General features: G+C 41.3%; 1 protein-coding gene across 1 annotated transcript in view; it reads right to left on the reverse strand.

Annotated features, from left to right (window-relative positions):
* Positions 1–16,889, reverse strand: part of LOC136844945 (glucocorticoid-induced transcript 1 protein-like) — a 226,763-nt gene extending 209,874 nt beyond the window's left edge. Inside the window, exon 1 of the mRNA XM_067114357.1 lies at positions 16,419–16,889. Within this exon, the coding sequence (XP_066970458.1) occupies positions 16,419–16,511 (93 nt within the window). The 5' untranslated portion in view covers positions 16,512–16,889. The remainder of the gene's footprint in view (positions 1–16,418) is intronic.
* Positions 16,890–22,424: the final 5,535 nt, after the last annotated feature.

The following is a 22,424-nucleotide window of genomic DNA, read 5'->3' on the forward strand; positions in this document are numbered from 1 at the left end:
AAAGGGAATACGACGCTTCTCTTTCCATGAGAAGATCTGTTACTCATGGAAAAACTGATGAATACTGTACTCCTGTTCCATCACCTATCAGTGAAGGGAATGGTAAGAGCCACTTCTGACAGAAGTGAGTACCAGTAGAATCAGTGTTGTATCTCTGCTGTTGCTTCCCAAGTATCTAAGAAATAATGTGAAAGTGAGGGCTGAATTCCCAGAATGGTGTAATAAAGGAAAAGCAGTTGTGAACCTTATACAACACAGTGCCATAATCATCCCAAAGGTCATATCAACACATTCCAAATTTACTATGAATTGGTGTGGGGACACTGGAGATATGATACGAGCAATCATCTTCTCACATAAGTCTTTATTAACAAGGACTGATCAAAGAATAAGAGCCTTGCTCAGAATGATGAACCCAAGTAGAACATAGTCTGCTCAAGACACAAGGCATCACTCAACTGCTTGAAGGCTATTTTAGCAACTTGCACAAAACCCTCCAGTTTGGTAACAAAAGAGAAAAATTTTTATTTTGCAGACCAGGAATTAACCTTTTCAAATGTGCATGGGCTGCAAAACCCTGGAATGAAACCCACGGTAAGCCCGACACAAGACACTAAGAACTGAGAAGCTGCTCTGGTCATTTTTCCACCTAACCATCATGAACATTAAGAAGAGTCAGCCTCCTGACAGTGCCTTCAGAAGCAGAAAAAGGACACAAAAGCCCAACCTTGTGACTGCTTGAAGGACTGTGATGATGGGCAGTTAACCCTTTTGCTGCAGAGCCTGTTATTACCACTGGTGACGAGATCAGTGTCTTGCTAATTGTATAACCGATATATTTTTGCCTTTTATTTTTAACTTTGATAGTTTGTTACTTTCATTACTGTTATAATATTACACTACTATTATGTTATTATAAGGTTTTATTATAGCAGTGATAAAATATGCAAATGACATGTAGGTAATTATTCAAATAACTGTGTCGCTTTTATTAGTAATTCATTTCAATGTGATACTTCTCAAAGCATGGAGTAAAGTAATGCTATTCCGTTATTCAGTTTGAAAATCTTTATTACAAACCTTAAATGCATGCTCCTGGCCAAAAATTTCATCAGGAAAAACCTCACCAAAAAAAATCAAACAAGAGTCTTGGCATTCTGTAAAAAATGTGAATTTGTCATCCCTAACAAAAGTTTCAGAGCACCGGTTTTGAAGAACGGAATCTTCAATGGTCTCCCATTTGCAAATTTATTCATGTTTTCTTTGTTTGCTCACACCACCTCTGGTGCCTGACAAATCTGCATCATCTTCTGTCATTTCCTCTTATTCATGATCATCTCCAATAAAACCTGAAGTAAAAAAATTATCTAAGGTAAGTTTGTCTATAACTATGAGTTTGATATAATAAACATCACCATATTCACTACTGTCACTATTATAAGTATCTGATAGGTCAGGTCTACTAATACACTATCATTTCCAAATAAAAGCCTCTGTACTACTTCATCATTGAGATAACCTCCTCCCTTCATGACATTTTGATGGTTACTAAAGGTCTACTTCTTGACCCTTGTCCTAAGATTATCATGTAAGCTGGAAATCACATGTTGCCATTTGTCACTGGAATATAGACAAAAGCTCCTTACAGTGACGAGAAATTACGAGCTGCCTAGCTAGAACCAAAAGAATCATGGCTGAGGAAGTAAGTCCCACATCATGGATGAGACCTTTTATGACTGAGGAGATCAGTCCCAAGCAGCAAAAGGGTTAAAGAGACCAAGGCACAAGTCACAATCCTAATGTGTCAAAGGACTAGCTAGTCTGGTCTGTCCTGCACACAGATGTAAAGAGACTACCAGTCCAAAAGAGATCAACAGGCACAGGAGTACAGCCTTACACTGAATGGCCAGAGGACTGGTCATGAACATTTCCTATGACATACCAAACCAGTTCTGTATATCTGAGACAGCCAATAACCATATGGAAGAACAAACTCCAAATTCTGTGCCAAAAGGTAAGGAGAGTCAGTATCAGATCTCCTCTTGAGCAACTGATCACATGAAGGCTTTCCAATGAATAAGTCCCCAGCAAGTTCATGAATGGGGTCATTCACAACTCCAGTCACATCAAGATATCAAGTGACCATGCACACAGAGACCTGCGCCCACGGGATCAGTTAAGAGCAAGCTAGTGACTTGATCCATTTACCCTACCCACAGTTATCTATTAACTACAGCTGATGTCCAGGTTGACCAAAGTCCCATAAAACACCAGGTACAAGTCCTAGGCAAACTCATGACTGATCAACTGGCACATCCATAGACAGCTGCCTCTGCAATCAATGCTGGAGGACAAGTGAACTCGTAATGTAATGGAAAATGGTGTATGCATTCCTTTGCAGTGAAAGTCATCCTCCAGGAAGTTGCTTAGCAAATTCCTGTGATTCCACCACAAGATCACTGCCTCAAGCCCAACCAAACAATACTCCATGGAAATGTCAAAAGCAAGCTAACAAAGTGATCCACTTAATCACCCATTAATGGTTGCTGTGATATTGTCTCTGCTGATAGCGCAGTGAAGTCCACCTGAAGCCTTAATAACCTTCCTCCTGTCCATCAGCTGGTCCAGGAACAGGGATGGCAAAGAGGAATATGAGAGTAAAGAGGAACTGCAGGAGATGGCAAACAAGAAGAAAGGATGAAGGGCATCCCCTTCTCCGACCTCTATTAACCAAGGGCACTTCCAAACTCTATCAGGCCCACCTAGGATGGAGTTGCAACATGCATCCCTGACGAAAATGCGGGAAAAGTCCTCAGTTATCCTGCAAGAAGCCCACAGTGCCTCCAGTAACCTGTAGTCCTAATAAGATGACTCATGCTGCATGGTACCAGACCAAGCAGAGTCCATGAATCGTTGGTTGAGAGTCGATGGCAGTAGCTGGCACAGCCATCCAATATCCTATGTCCCATTCTAGAGGCATCCAGGTCATCCTCATGCAGACTGCACACACTAAGTCTGAGCCAGGGGAAGCAGCCAGGGACCATGCCTCCAGCTAAAAGCACAAGAGGTCAAGAGCAGGTGCAAGCCAAAGGCATGGCACCGGGTTGACTCCGCTCTTCTATAATACCAGAGGTATCACCCAGAAAGTGTTCATAACCAAACACCAGACTTATCAGTACTGCAATGAATATAGGATGGTCCTTGTAATAGACATCACAAATGATGCTCATTACTTGATAATCCTTCCGGAAACATGACTGCAGAAAATTATCATCAGTTGGTGCAGGGGTCTGAAAACCGGAGAAAAGGATCATGTACATACGCCACAATCACTGCACTGAAAGTTGAATGTGGAGCGCAGGGGCTTCCCTAATCTCCAAACGCCTTCCAAGCACTGGTCAGAATCAGGGAGGCTTACGAGACAAGAGTTCTTCAGAAGACCAAGAGGACTATAGGACAGAAGGTTGTGCTCAGAGAAGCACAAGGATGTGGGCAACAGTATTCCCACTGCTTCCCCCCTATCTGCTAATAACCTCTGTCAACTCCAAGGATGTATGGGATCATCAGGCAGTGAGGAATGGTCTTAAACTGTGCCTCAGTTCTGGACAGTTCCAGAGAACAGTCAGGAAGGAAACCAAACTGAAACTCCTCCAGGGAAGTATCACTGAAGGTCGATCACAAACTCTAGCAACAAACTGCAACTCCTTCCAGAACTTCAATCTCAAAGAAGGGGTCAAAGACCAGCATCTCTTTTGTGGAGATGGGAGTACTTATGGAAACACTGAAGGAAAACCCCAGGAACCACTGGAGAACTTCAAGTATAAAGCTGCAGAGAGTGCAACGACCCAAACATGCAGCTGACAAAGGATGTTGGGTCCTGGGGTAGCTCTCCAAGCTCATCGAATAGCAGAGACAGCAGACTGGAATATCATTCGGGGTAAGGCCAACAAGGAGCTGCCAGAATCATGCAAGGGGAGGTGTTATCACCCTGTGAAGAAGTCTGTGAAGTGGAAAAGTGTACACATCCAGGGTGTCCCAGAGGTGATGTAATGAATTTTACATCACTGAAAAGAGGGGCACAGAAAGTAGGCAGAAAACATGAAGTTTTCTGTCAACCCGGATGCAAACTGATCGACCATGGGAGACCCCTAAAACTCAAATAACTTTGCTAGTCAGGAGAGCAGGAACCTGACCCTGATAACTGAGTTGACCTGCAATAACATTCAGCTTGCACAGAATGCATCTTCCAGATAACCTGATGGCCTGATAAACCGTCCACCAACTTCTTGATATGAGTCACGATGGTCATGTAGCCGCTCATCAACACTGAGAGACTTCCACATTCCTGAAAAGCTTGCAATACCAGCTGCTCTGCCTGCCTCCTGAGAATGTTACTTTGCAAACATGGTGTGTCCTACTGACACACACCTAAAACAAAATCTCCTCTCAGGTGTGCACACCCACTTGATGCTCCTGAAACTGAAGCACTTCCCATGGCAAGAGTTCAAGGGAAACCCTTTAAGACAAATCCTCCTCAACTCCTGATTCAAAGGAACAAAATGGTAAGGAGGAGACCAAAGAGCACTCCAGTGCCACTTTAGGCACTGAAGTGAATACAAGCAGCTCTGCTTTAAGGCATGGTCTTCTCCAGTGGTGACAGAAGACCTAGGACCATCTGCCAAATCCAAGCTGAATGTTCCTGCTGGGACAGAAACTGCACCACTAGCCCCTGAGCTTGCTCACATAAGAGTGTACCTGACAAACTCTCTCCACTCTCATGACTGACAAACTCTCTCCACTGCTGAGTGTAAGCAAGCCCAGGTATTTTGCTTCTTGTGTGGGAACGAGGTCAGACTTCTCCCTAGTAATCATGAACTCCAGTCTATGGCCAAAAAGGAGAGAAGTCAATCAATGACCAGCAGAAGTTCCATCTCTGAGGATGCAAAGACTTTGCAATTGTAAGGGGAAACACAGTCAGCAAAGACCCTTTGAAAAGGCCCCAGCCAATACTACACATTCAGTCCCCTCTCTGGTAGGTTCCAAAACAGTACCTGTTGTTCAACTAGAAATGAGTTTGTAACACACACTCATTGGGAGAGAGAGGTTGAACATGAGTCTCCAAACTCCACTCACTCACCTCCTCCACCAGGAAAACCTGACTGTTTGACCCAGGGAACCAGAGCTCACTGATTTTTAAAGTGCCCTTCACCATCATCTCTTCCATCTGACAACAGAGATGGCGACAATTGCAAATTTGAAGAAAGAAAAGAAATATGTTCGGTGTATCTGACAAAAGAGGACAAATATTTTTAAATAGAAGCCAGTAGCTTTCCTGTAGGACTAACTCCACTTCTTGCTCCAGACACCTACAACAAGAGGGACAGAGCAAATCTACTGAGTTCTGTCCAAACTGCAGTGGTACTTTTATGGGGCATACTCTCTCATTAACAACAGTTATTTGTGCTTTCACAAAATTCCATAAGACAATGGGAAGAGCACATAACAGACTGATATCTTTGCTAAAATGCATCATTGTCAAATCTCAATCTTAAACTCTCTGCTCATTAAAGGTTACTCTCTTTAAGACTTAGGCTAATTGCTTTCCAAAACTGCTCTCTCTCTCTTTATTTATTGTGTCAAACTTCTATTTCTTTATTTGTTTTTAAGCCTTTATAAGTTATGAGAAATGATGAATGGGACCAAATAAAGTCATTATCTTTACCAGTATAAACAAGTCAATCTACTTAAAATCAGGCTGACTGGTACATCAATAAAGCCTATAATTTACTGTAAAGGTAAAAAATGTATAAAGAATAAATATGGGATTTACAGTCTGCTGTCTTCATTCAGTCACTGACTGCCATACATAAACAATGAAAGCTTCTGATCTCTATTTGTAAAGTTTAATTTCTATTTCATTGTTTTCAATAAGGATTTATTTATAAAACAGATTCCCTTCTTCATTTCACAGTACTATTTATCATACAGTTTTTTGCAAAGTAGAAAGATTAACTTTGAGACCAACGGAGAGAGAGAGAGAGAGAGAGAGAGAGAGAGAGAGAGAGAGAGAGAGAGAGAGAGAGAGAGAGAGAGAGAGAGAGAGAGAGAAGAATAATAAGCAGTCAAAGAGACTGAGGATTATCCAGGATGAGTAACTGGATGTACCCATGCAAGCTGACCTGGCTTTGCTTTCCAGAGATATGGCAATTGGGCCAGATCTCCCTAAATAACATTTCACTTAATTATTTAGTGAAGATTTAAAGTACTAAAACAGGTTTAATCCCATTAACATAATTTACCTTATGACCATCTCTTGGATTTCACAATTAACTACCATAAAATGTTAACTTTCCAACCAAAATGTTTTGAACATGTGGAAGTGTTGATTTTTTCCCTAACCTTCCTGCACCACCACAACACACTGGTTTGACTACAGCATAAGTAGTGGCACATTAGTGTACTGTGATTATTAGGAAAACAAAAAATTTAACAACATTACAAAAGACCACAAAAAAAAGTTTAATTTGTATCTTTCCTGGGTATGCAAATCACTGTGTTTTTATAAAAGTACCCTTGGTGCAAGCTAGAATGGTCGTTGAGTTCAACAAGTTAACTGATGGTTCCAGGGGCATGAGTGGGGGAAATACTCCTAACTCACCTAATGCCACTAGTCAGTTTTTCCTTTGGCCACATGGACAAAGCAGGGTGGTTGAGGTGGGATTATGTCAAAAGCTCTGGCTTGTATACCCATAATACAAATTAATTTAAAAAATTTGGGGTCCTACAGAAAATTACAGTGGACCCTTCTATTCGCGATTCTGGTGAATTCACCTATTCCCGGAGTGGAACACAGTACACATATTATTCACAGAAAATCTTACTATTCGTGGTATTTTCATACAGAAATATTCACAAATTACTGTTTTTTCATATTTTCGTGACTAAATGCACTTTTTGTGATAAAACTATTAAAATATTCAGATATAAGCATTTTTAGAGGGTTTTTTGGTGTTTTGAACTATAAAATAGGCAGTTATAAGCATTTTTGGAGGGGTTTTAAGTATTTGGGGATTTGAGCTATTCACAGGGGGTTAGTGGTATGCATCCCCTGCGAATACCAGGGTTGACTGTATCAACTTTTAAACTGAAGACTTACTCCTTACATGGGAGGTCTCCTCTGACAACTGACTGGAGTTGTATCCTACCCACTAATGTAATGTTCACAGTTACACATGCTAGCTTAGAATTCAATGAATCCTGTAACCTCCTTGGTCTAGCAAATAGGGTTGGCAGAGAAGTAAGGGCCTGGGCATGAGTGAACATCTGACCCAGAAAAAGGCATTTTCCAAGGGAGACAACATTTAGAAAACCATCAAATCTTCCACAAAAGAAATTCAAGCCTGCAGATACTTATGCATAGATCCTATTCCAAAGGAGTAAAAAGCAGTTTAAGGGCAAGTCCAATCACAACATTCACACCCTTAGGCTGGGAATTAACGATCAGGTTTACCTCTCAATTCACCCGCAACCACGTGACGGATGAGCATCCGCACGAAAAGAGTAGAACTGTCTGTTGGACCATCAATTCGAGGTCACTGTCTCCGGTTCTCGCATTGCCTTCATCATGGCAACACCATATGGCTGATGAGGAGATGGTGCTAAATAGACTAACTGCTGTGGCAATTCACTTAATAGTAGGAAAGAAGCAAAAAGGCATAAAAGAGTATGTTCCAAATATTGTTTTTTAAAGAGAGAAGTATATTCTCATACAATATGAACCAATACCAAGTTTACATTGGAACCTGGGGGTTGGTTCAGTTATTTATGAAATCAACCGTTAAGCCTGCTTTCACTAGTAGTAACACCTTTCATAAAAAGGAAGGACACTTGCCTAGGCCAACACCAAATTGTCTGTATCGCATGTAAATATTGTTTTTTAAATCTTTATTAAATGATTTGGACTCATAACGGCCTAAAAATAGCGCTGTAGGGTCTAACAATGAAATGAATTAGGCATATACATTATTTATTTATATTCTGATCAGAGCAACTGAGATCCTTCCTAGATGACATCCAGCAGCAAACTGTCATGAAATCATTGCTTACTCGTCCACACCTGTAGTCATCTTCTGTCGATCGGAAGAACTTAAGTAATTCCATCAGTTCATCCGTTCTGGTGTGTGGACTGACTCCGCCCACAAACTGCCGTCTACATGTAAGTTTAACATCAGATTCGACAAACTTATAGAAGAGCTGAAAGGTAAACCTGATCGTGAATACCTGGCCTTAAACTCCCACCATGCGAAAGTACTCAGGCGAGACATTTTTCTGTCTGGTCAGAGCTGGGTGCTAACACAACTTGCTGAGCAGCCATCACAGGTCCCATGAAGAAAGTATTCAAAGGCTCGTGGGTGAGACTGCTCAGGTAGAATGAGGTACAGGTTATCTGTCTGATGTCAGACACCTACCCTCATTACTTGATGTACCGAAAAGTTCTGAAAAAAGCTAGGGATGGTCCCAGGCACCTGACTTTGTGGGCTCTCGCATGAATACAGGGACTAATTTCCTCCTCAGAGGAGTCATAAGTTCACTTGATTGCCTCACAACAGCCTTGAACTTAAGAGACTTGAAAGAGCTTGTCTCCATGAAGCTAGATGGAGGAGTCTGTGTTCTACTGAACATACACCCCTTCTACGACAACAATCACAGAAAATGGCCCACTTTACTTTGTATATGTTCAAGGAAAAACAATGGAGGTAACCAAACAATTCTTCGTGGGCCTGCAAGAAATGCCTGTCTCTCACACAATACACTGGATAGCCTCCACATCTGAAGATGAAGGGAGTATACTGCCTAGTGATACCTCTAAACATATTGCTGACACAGGAGAGTTGACCATGGGAGAATCTCTCCCAGCAACTTGACCAAGAGAATCAGTAGATCTGAGTATCGCTCGGCTTAAGGCCAATGAGGAGCCACCTGGGTCACCCTCAGAGAGGGACTGAACATTCTGGTAATCACCCAGCAGGTTAGGCTGAATGGCAAGAAGGCATAGACATCCCAGGGGTAACAGAAGGCATCTTCCATCAATGCCAAGGAAAAGAGAACAATGGAAGCTTTCTGTTCAGCCTGGTCATGAACAAGCTGAGCACATAGAACTCAAGAGCTTGAACAACCTTTCTGCTATGTGAGGAGGCAGAGACCACTCTGTACTGTACCTACAACCTGAATCCGATAATTGAGCTAGTCCGCCATGAATGTACATGGCTGACAGTTCAACAATGTGATGAACCACCCAATCATGGATCTGCAATGCCAACTGACACAGAAGAAGAGACACTGTCCCTCCGTGTTTGTAGACAGACCACTATGGTTATGTTGTAAATCATCTGCACTACTGATTGGCCTATCAACTGCTACTGAAATGCTTGCAATGTTAGCCATGCTGTCTACAATTTCTAGAGCACTGATGTGTCCTGTGCCCACACTCCTGAAATGAACACACCTTTCTGTTGGCCTAGCACCTACTATGCCTAGTCCAACCCGAAGGGAGCCCAAGGGCACTTCTTGTCTTGCATACCTCCCTAGTATGCAACAGACCCCTCACACAAAAGGAAGAGGAGCTCAAAGGAGACCTCTCCCTCAAGCAAAGTACTCAAGAGATCTACAAGCACAGAGCAAGAATGCAGCACTTACTTTCTTGTGTGCCCCCGATTGTCAGAGCGCATAATCCAAAGACTTTGCACATGCTAAACAAACAGGTTGGATTTCCTTGGAAGCAGGTGGTGGGGGGCTTTCCCAAGCAACCACATGCATGCAGCTCTGACACCAATAATGCCCCGTGTAAGCAAGATGCACAGGTTCATCCACTGGTGAAGGAGAAGGAATCACCAGCTTGAATTTCAAGTCAATGGCCCCTGTGGCCTTGCTCTATACGAATAGGGTTCATCTTCTGAATAATATTAAAACTTTGAAGAAGCAGGAGCAGGACAGTCCTCTAAACCTAAATTGGTAAGTGTGGGAGAACCTACATTGCCAAAGGCTTTAGAACAAAGCATTGGTGACCAAGAGTCACTGCTCCCCTCTAAGAAGGGAGAGTATTCATAAAGACTGATAGGAAATCTGTGAGAGGCCTTAGATTTCCCTTTCTCCCTTCAACTAGATAGAAAATTCAAGGATGCGGCTGAGGAGGAAAACAAGTTTGATGGGGAGGAGGAAAAGGACGAGGGACGTGTCGAGAACGTATCGCCCTTTCCTCTCTTGGGTCTTGTTGTCCTTGGATGCCAAAGGAAAGATCCAAGCAAGAACAGAAGACACTACCATAAGGCAAAAACTAGGGGGTCTACTACTGGAAGAACTACCATTATAGGAGGGTCCTTCTCCTACATCGGAGCCAAGGAAGCAGCTGCAGGAGCAGGCAAGGTGAGAGCTCCTCCTTCTCTGTGGCCAGACTGCTCGAACACAGAGCGAAAGATGCATTACCATGAATGTTTAACATAGGCCATATCTTTTGTAGGTACTCCAGAGATGTCTTCTAAGTAGGCTACATGGAATGTCAGAGTCAGTTAAGTAAGAGGATAAGGCTGGTACTGGGGACGAGGCCTGAAAAGGGAGGCGCTGGACCCAGCAGCAGCATTGTCCTCCAAAGAGCGGGTGCCAGGACTCCTTTACTACTTGAGTGCTAAGCCCTGCAGGGGAGGGGATGGACTTTAAGTAGAAAACACAGCAGGAATAGAGGAGGAAGACAGAAAGGAACCAGAAGGATTCAGCGGTGTCATCAGGGGTGTATTCCCTGCCAAAGAGGCCAACTAAGACTTACTGTCTTCCTCCTCCTTCCTACCAAACTTCCTCCCACTGAGGAGAAGTCCAACTAACACACTCCTTGCAGGAAAAAGCCTTGGTACATGCCTTCCCCTGGCAAAAAAAAAAAAAAAAAAAAAAAAAAACAGTACCTGTGGGGGTCAATTGTCATGGAAGACATGAAGTGCCCACAAGACCACACCCTTGCCATGGCATAATTCATGTTTTTTCTACACCACAAAAGAAAAACAACAACAAAAACAGCAGTAAAGGTAATGAAATCAATCCAACTACTCATCCAACATTTAACAACAAGAAAAAGGGTGCAGTAAGACATCCACTCTTCACTGTGGCTGAAGAAAAAGTGACTAATGACATAAGGTGTGAGGGATATTCCCTCACTCACCTCTCATAACCATCAGTTAACAACCTTGTTACCAAGTTCAACAACTTCTCCAGGAGAAGGTTTGTATTTTTGTAGAAACAAATAGTTGCTATAGTTCTTCCTTTCACGTAACACTGAATAAGCTTTGGAAATTTACCTTAACTAATGCCATATTTTTCCATAAGGTTTTCATGGTAAGAGCATGATGGAACTGCTATCCCAATATTAGCACACTTGAGTAACAAGCAGACTTAATGAATAACAATTTCCATTTAAAAGTTGTAGTTTTCTGACAAACATAAGTCTTGTTTATAATTACACCTACAGTACTTTCAACCTTTTCAAAACCACACCTAAGGCAAAAGGCATTCTGTCCTGTGTAACTCAGGAAGCTACACATGTTGAAAAACCACCAGATGTGTGAGACACCTATTCTTGATACCAGCAACACCAAGAATTTCTTCTTGAAGTCCAGGGATAAAGCAAAGCCCCTATCTTCGTGGACCCTAGTCTGGGGTAAAGAGCAGTCTCCCTCGCCTTCTGACTCGTATGCCTGCTTGATGGCCTTAAGAAGTCAAAATTAATCATGTGCAGACAGCAACATGAGGCTTTCACTAGACACAACAGCATCTTGCCGTAACTCTCACCTATAAAGCCTTGAAGGAAAGAAATAAAAAAAAAAAAAAAAGCTTTGAATTTACAGTCTGGAAGTAACAGATTCTGAGCTTCTGCCACATACTCAGAAATCAACAAAAACAAGAGGAATTTCCAGCCCTTTAAATATTAAACTAAATAAAAGTGACTGTACAGCATACCTCATCTCTTCACTGATAACAGGGTGCGCAGAGAGACATTCTTGACTGTAACACTCCTGTCCAAAGCCTCCCTCAAGAGCTCACACAAGACCTGGGCAAGACTATGGAGCACAAGAGTTACACCTCACTCTGAATGTGTAGTTTGTTTGGTTGGGCAAGAATGCTTGAAGCTCCTCAAGAGCACAGGAAACCTCATGCAAGGCAGAGAGGTCCAAGTCCTTTAGCCAAAACACTACGGAAAGGGCCGAGTGATATCACTCCACTGCAAAAACACAAAGGCACCTGTCTCCAGAGATACAGGCCAGGAAGTCTGCACTCTGCTATACAATGGCTCACACCACAGAGAGGCCCTTCTATAGCCCATTCTGTCTGGTAGACATTAGCTGTGAACTCATGGGCAGTACCATACCAGACACCTTTTGTGCACCCATACAAAATAAGACTCTTTCAAGAGATGCTTGACAGTCTCCAGTCATGAACTGCAAGCGACTCCATGGACTGGTGGTACTTCAGCATATCTGGCTGATAAAATAGTGTTGACCTTGGGAGCAACTCTCTTAGCGTCTCGAGAACAAGTTCCAGCTATTCAGGATAACATTGGGCTTGTGGCTAATGGGTGGCCATTGGAGTTAACCTGAGATCAGGATAACAACAGATAGTTGATGACTCGACTAACAAGGCTGATCAGGTAGAAAGGCGTAAATGTTCAAGTTCTCCTATGGGTGGTGAGAAGGTGTCTTCCAGTGTTGCTTATGTATCCAGCATAGGACAGCTGAATACTGGGAGCTTCCTGTTCAACAGACTGGCAAATGGGTCAATCACCAGAGTTCCCCCAACCTAAAACAGCCTTTCTGCCACATGCTGATGGAAGGACCACTCCATTCATACTAATTGCCTTAAGTCACTCAGCTTGTCTGCCTATGCATATGGACAGAATATGTTGTATCTGGCTGACAGCTCAAAGGCACGGGGAACTGACCACTTTTGTTCCTGTCTTGCCACCTGGAAAAGGGGAAGGAAGACTAGCAAACCGATGGAGGTTACAAGAAGTGGCAACACACAAGCAGGGTCTTATCCATACAGGATCTGGGTCAAACACCACCTGATCAATGCTTAGATTGAGCAAACAAAAAACAGATGAACACCATCCCAGCAACAGGGCCAAGGGTCGGAGCCAGAGAGAGTTGCTGAAGGCTAGGTCCTTCATTCCCCTCAGAATAACCCAACAACACCTTCTCCAACTTCCATTTTGGTCTGTGCTTCTTTCACTATGCAGGAAACAAGCAAGACACCCCATGCAGTTAAAGGATGGCATACTCTCCTGATCTCTGCAAGAAATCACGGTGCAGTCTAAAGCCATCAACCACTCACAGAAAAACATTCTAAAGATTCTATAACAAGTTATAATATTAAACCCCAAGGAAGAGCATGCTTGTTGACAGCAAGGCAACAGTTTGCAAGCTTCAACAAATGAACCAGCTTTCACTAACAGGTAGCCTATATCCATATAAAAGATGAAGGTTCATATCCTTCATGAGAGCAATATACTTTGTCTCACTCTACAGGTACCATAAAACTGATGGGGTTTCTGAACTTCATATTAATATTCCTAAAAAAAAATATCCTGCAATACTTACTTTCTTTATGCTCAAAACCATAGGATACACAAACAAGAAAGGAGGAACAAAAATATGGATGAAGCTTAAACACAGAGAAGGCTAGTCTTCATTTATCAGTTTCCTCAATGTCTTTGGATCAGCGAAGACCATTAAAAACAGCCAATATAACCACCTATTTATAGCTAACTAGCTAGGCCTAATACATTAATTTAAAATAAATACAGCATGTCAAGCACAATATACTACAGTAGAATATTAGAATCATACATGTACTACTTTTTCACAAGGCCCTTGACAATCCCTCTGAACTATACTGTACTTTTAAAACTTAAACTTTAATAAGATCCTGCTTTCTTACCAAAACGATTACAGTAGTTAGCCCAAAAATGCCACATCAAAATGGTTTCAAATGCTACTTTGTCAAGAACCTAAAGCAAGGTAACAACTAAATAAACCCAAATTTGACTACAGTAAAGTTCACAACACAAAAGCAATCCCCATGATTACAGAACTGCTTACAGCACTAAAAACTAAATTTTACACTATACAAAAACACTCTGCAGTAATAACTACAATATATAAGTACCCTATAAAGTATTTTCTAAACATGAAACAGATTTTTACATTGAGGAAGCATTGTGTTTAAGATACATAAAACTATATGAGCATTTTGTTGGTCACATGATGACTTTGCAAAAGGTCAAGTGCAGTACAGTACACTCGAGTCAAAATGTGCATGACAGGCACCAATTTTTTTTGTTTACTAACTGACACACTCATACATAAAACAATACAGCACATTCATACATAAAACCTCTAAAAATACACTGCATTCCACAATAAGCATGTTTTACAATTTGAAAAAAGAAATTTCATATTACTGTTATGACGAATTAATTTCTATAGACATAAAATGTCTTCAGTCTATATCAATGTAATCTTCACTGCCAGAGCCCTGACTGCCCTACTTCACATGCCCAGTCAATGACAAAAGCAACTGTTTAAGCTTCCTATAAAACTCACTTAGGCCTACAAATGAAAATGCACGACAACAGTAATTTCAACTTTTACAAATCTATACTAAGCAGTTTCTACTTTTTACTACAGAAAAGTCAGAACACAAAATATTATTATGTAAGAGAGGTAAGGCAATGCTTAGATCACTTTTTGTAATCTTTTAGGATCAATGTTTGCTGCTAACTTGTTATTTGCCATTTGGCATGAGCATACAAATCCTGTGCCAGGTGAGAGTAAACCTAGGCACTTGAACAAGACATTTTACAAGCAAACAAATAATGACTTTTTCTCCTGGTCAACATCGTGCCTAGTTGAACTGCAATGTACTGTTAAGAGATCCTTAAAATCAGCACATTTAAGGGGTCTAACCTGTGGATCTAATGTCTGGGTAAAAATACTAGCCTAACCTAACCTAACCTAGTGTTCATTTATTAATCACTAACCTTGTCTTTGAAATAAAGTAGGAGCGAACCCTATTGCCAAGGCAGTACCTGTACCATAAAACTATAGATGTAAATGTCCTACAGCCTACCTAAGTGACCAACTTCTTTTTCCAAGCGCAGATGTGGCCAATTTCTTTTTCCAAATACGCAGACAGAAAGAAAATAAAGGCAAGAAAAGGAAGGGCAGCCTACTCCTATTTGCGAATAATAATGGGCCTATAATACTTTCAGGTACTCCTATGGAACATAAATGTTTAATCAGTAACTCAAGAGATGGCAATGGACATGGGATGACCAGATACTGCACAATATGCATTTATCTAGCCCAGTATGTTCTATTAATGCAACGTAACTTAGGCCTATAGCTCATTAAGAATACTGTTTCACACTGACTTGCCGACACACATTTTATTAGGCTGTTATATACATATAACATAGTATATGTCTATAAATGACAAACCTAGGCTTTTAAAATCACCTGCAGCAAGTCTCCATTTATTCAGTCCTGACTAATTATAAGCTCGTCAGCTTACTCGACTAATTAACCTAATTCCTATGAATTTAGAGTAACACTTGACCCTGCCCTATGCTTGCAATATCCATGTAAGCTAAATATATGTTATAAAGAAAATTAATTGGCAATGCACCAAATGCCAACCAACATAGTATCATATTTGTAAAAACGGCAGTAATTTTGGATTCAGTTCTTAAAGGGAGAGCTTGGGCAAGGGATTGAGCCCGAATGCATTTCTGTGGAGGACATAGCGGTCAGGTCAATGGACGTCCAGAGTAAAACTCGCAGCTAGCTCGGATAGGGCGCAGTTAAAATAGATAAGCATGGTATCTGAAAGTTAACCTAGTCTATATCAGGGTATTGGACGGTGCGCCAATGCAGTACCTAGTTATGTTTCTTCCTAAAATGAAATGCCCTGATTCCATCATTCCCGGAAACCCTACTGCGCCTGCAATTCGCTCCCAGCCTAAAACGACCTGCCATTCCGATTAACCACTAAAATTCCAGATTCAAGACCCCTGACTGTCTTAGCAGACTACCACCTAACATAACCTAACCTAAGCCCACCAACTGGAAATTGCAGACCCGAGGACTAGGCTTCGCGAGACGGCGCCTCAGTGAGGCCTTGCCCTTGGAGAGCCAGCGGGCCTAGGCTAGGTAAACCTTGACCCTGACGAGGACCAATTGCGTGACCGAGTCACGACCGGGGGGGCCTTAGGCTAGCGTGAGGATGACCTTAGTGCCATCTCGGGGGGGAGGGGTTTGGGAATGGGTGAAATGGGCGGGTAGGGGGTACAGAGGGAGTGCCTCTCGTTCTGCCACTACCTGTACGGGCACGGTGGCTCTGAGGGGGCTGGGGCGGCGGCTACTGCTACTCCTGCTGCCCTCACGTTCTGCTCCGCTGCCCGCACTAGCCATGACCACTTCAGCAGGAGGGGCCTCTTAGGGCCTCGGGCGAGCACTAAGCACTAAGGGTATCTCCTCCAGGAACCAGTAATCAAAGGGCGTCACGTCGCGTCTAAATAAACACACACAAACACACACACGGAACGACTCCGACTCGATCCCCACCGAAGAAGTAAACACAACACTTTCAGCTGTTCAGGGACAAGGTCACGTGACCCCGCTCCCGATGACGTGATTGGACCAAAAGTTTAATACGTCAAATTCAACGCAGGGGCGGGAAAGACCTATGGACACACACACACCCCTCGCCCGCGATTTTTTTCTCCCTTTTTCCTCTGGCCGTGCCCTTCGGTGGCCCCCTGCTGCTGTGTCTGTCGTTACCGTTTAACTGTCTTTAATGCATCGCCGAGGGTTCACCCCATTAGCTTTCATCTTTAAGCATTTCGATCAATTCTCTCGCTCTTTGGGAAGACCATGTCTAAAACTATCTAGCTTTTGCGTGACGTCTGGACTATCTTTTTTTTTTTTTTACTCGAGGGGCTGTTTCACTAAAACGTCGGTAAATCTTTCCATTTCACGAGATAATACGCGTCGGAGTAACCAGTGAAAGAGTATGGGAGTAGCAGCATCCCAAAGAATAAGATTTCGAGACACGCAGTCCCGTTAGAGCTGCAATTCAAGGCAAGAGCTAAAGACCTGGCCTACTCGGCCTACGTGACTAATTATCAGTACCTTGCATTTGCAAGACACAGCGTAGGTGTCAATGTTTGTTGGTGTTTTATCCGTTCCAGTGCAATACAGTCACAATTCTTCCTTCATTATTCCTATATATGGTACCGTGTATGAAAAATCACACTCTTTTTCAGGCAATGCCATGCGTCGTTTTGGGGGAATACCAGCATTTTGATATTGTTCAGAAATGCACTTACGACTGGAAATTAAATCGCAAGTATCCCATATCAATGAGTATTCTTGTGACTATGTATAGAAAGGGCAAAAACATGCTTCTGCTAGATTCTAATGTATTGCATTCTAATGTATATCACCCGACGGGTTAAATCCGCAGTAAAGTTCGCAAATTCACGTTGGTTGACCTTGGTTGAACGTACGGATAAATTGGGAGGGATTAGCGTGGCGTTAATTTCCCTGCCCTGTGAAATACGTCGCGTTATGGAACTTGCTGATCTGAGTCATCGGCTGTTTATTCGCAATTTATATTAATGGCAGATGAAGTAAGCGAAACCAAGAACATGAATAAATTAGGAAAACTTAGAGGTAGGGTCATGGTTCTTTTAGAATTAAGTCATCAATAGCTATGGAGAAAAAGTGGCTTGTTTTCGGTATACAGATATTTTGTATATATAGAAAAATTATATGTTTCTATTTCTTCATGAGTTCATTTACATACTTATTCATGATGCATTCATCGATGTGTTTATTACTTCACTGCTCCCTTGAGTACTCTGCATCATGCATTACGCACGCATGGGTCCAGAGCGATCTGTAGCTCTTAACGCAGTACATTTACAAAGATTATTGGCTTAGTACTTCATGGTTTGGTTGTTTGTTTTCCCTATGTATTTGCTGTGCAGGCCCATTAACAAATAACACTTATAAAGGGCCGAAGAAGAAAAGGAAAATAGGGAGCAACTATGGGCCTAAACCAAATTCGCAGAGTTTAGGTATTAGTGACAGGAAACTGACAGCAGACCGGCGATAGGACTGTATACCTGATCTCCTAACCGAGTTATTTACAGTACTTTCGTGAACATGCTCTAAAGCATAGCACAGGAGTCTCTCTCTCTCTCCGGTTTATACATCGTGCACTGGTGCCTCGCTTTCAATAAGCCTATGGTCTATTAACATAATATCATGATCATCTATACTGATATTTATGCTACCGTAAATGAGCCATATATACGCTTCGTTTACATATAATCATAAGAATTCTTATGCACGCTATCCTTTACGTATCTATTTTTTTTTTTAGATTATCTGCTATTATAACTGGTCAATGTCAGCAGATGACTGTGTGCTGGTTATGTATATGAAACAAAGTATAGGCCTACATATTCTGTTTATTTTACGCTCCGTTCGTTCGCTCCCAACACCAGTCCCTTGACCTGGTGTCTTGTTTATGCTGGCACCCATAACGTTGATGTACCCTTCTGCCCATGTAGTCACCTCGTCTTCTATTTGAAATCAATCTTTTTCGATGAGGCCTGTTACAAACAATGGACTCCTGAAGGACACGTTTAGGAAAGCTTTCTTTCGTTTATTTTTTAAACGGGGAAATGCTTTTTAGGTCCTCACATGCCAAAGATAATTTTTGGTTGTGCTACATTGGCAATTTATTTCTAATTAAATCCTCGCTTTCTAGAGTTGTTTAATGACGTTGTTTTATACATTTGCCTGGGATTATCATTATTATCTACGCATCCAAGTGGGAACGGCTATTAACCTGCGAGATGAAAATCTTCCATAAAATAGAATCGGCCAAAGATTACATTTGAAAAACTTGCTATTATATATTTTAATAATTTTGTTTTGCTCAGCGTGAATGCTTACACACTTTGCCTCATTCTTCCAAATGAAATTCATTTTCCGGTGATAGAATGATCTAACACAATCAGTCAGATAGACGCTTGTGAACAGATAATCATCATGTGAACGGATTAGGCCTATTCTAACCTACTTTATCCCTACATTATTTAATTGTCTCCCTCCTCTCTGTCGGTTATTTATTTCTTATTTTAATTTTCCTTATCGTTTATCATATCTCTTTATCGCTTACCATTCTTTATATCTATTTTTATCCCGTCTTATTTCTATTTCCTTATATTTCACTTTATCCGCCTTAATTTTATTTGCCTACAATTTTATTTGATTTTCCTCCTGTTTTATGGTTTCGTTTAATTAGTTTTCTTCGTCTGTTTTATTCCTACCTTTATTGAATTTTCTTCTTAGTGGTTACCATTCCGATTCTCATCGTCACAATGTCTTCTTCCTCCCAATTAATTTAAAATGCACACCTTTCTATCACATCTCTTTCCTATGTCTTCTACGGCTTCCTAGATTCATTACAAAGACCCTTTTTTTATATTGTTATCTCATGCCAAACGTAGAAGTGGCTTCGTTTGTTAGCATGTATGTATAATAGCTGACATACAACTGTAAGTTTCAGCTCGATGAAGTTAACGTTGCTGTCTTCAAAAGCAAGAATTTTCAGTTATTTTATAGATTAGCATCTATTAATTATTTAGTTAGTAAACAAAATTTTATGGAGTGATTCGCCTTAGACTCAATAGTAATATGTCACAAAAACAGTGACATTTATCTTACTCTGTTCTACTATTAAACTAAAATACACTGTATGAAGAACTTTAGACACTGCACTTATAGTTCATTCACTATTTATTCAATTTGATTTAGAGGAACGTCTACCTTTCTGGTGTTTCCCGAGCTTTGCAGTGAATTATTAGCGATGGCATCAGAGCACTGCATTTCTGAATGTCGCTACCTAGGCACGGGGCAGGTCATTGCACTGTTTTAGAAGTCAGCTTTATGCACATCAGCGATAAGTTCCTTCTCCACCATAGCTAGGACCTGGGAAAGCTTACCAGTGGTTGATGGTGACTCAGCAGGTAGACCTATGGGACTACCCAAACACTCTGCCTATATCTCACAGAGAACATAAGGTCATGTTGCCAGTGATATCTGTCAAGCCATGACCAGGGTTTGAAATGGGGACACCACCACTGAGCTACCACGTCCCTGAAGAACTATGTTAAGCTTCAGTTATGCTTATTTATTGCTATCATTATATGGCACAAAACTCGAACCGATGTCTAAATCAATAATGAGATGATGAAGGTAATGTTTTTTTTTTTTTATAAAAGTTCCATTATACATGATACTGCTCTGTGTTGCTTTCAATCAGTTTTCTTCACCCATTTTTATTTATTCATTCTTTTAGACTGGAAGTGATAATTGTATTTTCATCACACCTCTATCGTCTAGCCATCGACTTTTGATATTTCGAAGAACTTGTTCCGCACGTTTTCCCAAATGCCATCTACGAGATTTTTTCCCATGGGACGTTTCATTAGTGAACGTCAAAGAGCTCTTTTGGATTTTATTTTTCGCTGACCAAGATGGCTGTCGGGAAGACGCTCAATTCAGAAACGAGTTACGCATTCTTTTCTATTGACAGCTGTCAGGGGAACCTCACAGCACTAATATAGAGAGACGAGGACTGTCATTCAGCTTTGGGCAATGTTCTGATCCTAGTTGTGCCTTATTGCATTTAAATGCAAGCTCTCAGCCGTTTGTGTTCCTGTAATCGTTTAACCTTCCTCTTTTTACAAAGAATAAGCAGTTTCCCTAAATCAGGGAACAGAGACACCCACACGATGAAGTGGTCCAAGTGGTTAACTCTCGGTTCGTGCCTCCCACACAAAGTCTTTGTGATGCCGATGCCTGTCTCAGTTTCTTAGCCTTAAAGTCAAATATTATAGAGATGAGGTCTTGAATTTTGAAGAGTTGCGTAAAATCTTGCTTCTCAAGCATGGTTTAGGCGATGAGAGCAAGAGGGCATTGAAAAAAATTGCGTTCGATTTCAAAGAAAACAAGTAGATATTTCGTTGACAGGTATAATACACGTATGTGGGTACTCGAATGGTTAGGACGCTTACCTTACTAACAATAAGGCCAAGTTTGATTCTAGGCAGACTCAGAGAGATATGTGTATTTACTATAAAACATATTGTGTCACTATTGACCCAAGGAGTGAAATATGCCATAGTATGTTAGTCAACTATTGTGGGTCATATCCAGTGTTTGAAAGGCATATGGCCATTAACCTCATCTAATAAATGAAAGAGTAAACTATCCGGAGTTTACCCTATTTTTTTTTTTTTTTACCATACACGTGGGCTGGTAGGTGACAGGCCAGGAGTGATCCATGGCCTAGCAACCTTGGGAGAAGCACTGCACCACTTGGCCACGAAACTCCCTTTGGTTGATTGCACCTTACACAAGGTGGGCGGTGAGGTTGCTTCAGAGGAAGCCAAGGCATTGCCCAATTCATCTTCCAGTCTCTGAGAAAAAGGAATATTAACTCTATCGTCTTACACAGCTGCATCTTCTGAAATTCCACAGAATGATTAGCTCTGTAGGCAGCTGGCACTTTTGAAAAAGACACCTCTTCATTCTTCGCAACCCCTCGGCACTCTCGATTTGATTTCCCTTCGTCGCTCCCTCAAAAAGATATCCCTAGTCTCTCTCAAACACATTGCCGCGTTCTTTCCAAACATCTGCCTGATCTTCGTTTTCATTTCTCTCAGTCTCTCTCTCTCTCTCTTTCTTCGGCTCTTTCGTTTTCACACAGATCCACAAAATCAGAAAGCAAACTTTGGTAATCACATGGGTAGAGAGTCATTAATCTAGCCACCTACTCTACAAATATACATGTGTTGGAGGCCCGATGACTCGGCTTGTTTCGACACCTGCGCATCAGATGAAGTCGCTCTGTTCACCTTTGTCCGTACATCTCCCGACATTATTGCTTGCCTGAAGTAACAGTAAAACGCAACTTTAACATTAGATTTTGTAAACTAATTCCATTCCAAACCTCGGATAAAGAAGGGTGAAATTAATAGAAAAAAATAATATCACTAAAGAAACTTCAATTTAAATCCAGCGGGCTGGTGCAAGAATTACCGGGTCACACGACTACCAATAAAGAAAAAAAGTATAATGTTTGCCATAATATTGAACGGATGAAGGGCATTCTGTCTTTAACTATACGTAAACATATAAATATATTTTATGTACACATATATAGTATATATAGTATATATATATATGTATATATATATATATATATATATATATATATATATATATATATAATATCAAATAGGT

The sequence above is a fragment of the Macrobrachium rosenbergii genome, chromosome 13, assembly GCF_040412425.1.
Source record: "Macrobrachium rosenbergii isolate ZJJX-2024 chromosome 13, ASM4041242v1, whole genome shotgun sequence".
In the NCBI taxonomy this organism is placed as follows: Eukaryota; Metazoa; Arthropoda; class Malacostraca; order Decapoda; family Palaemonidae; genus Macrobrachium; species Macrobrachium rosenbergii.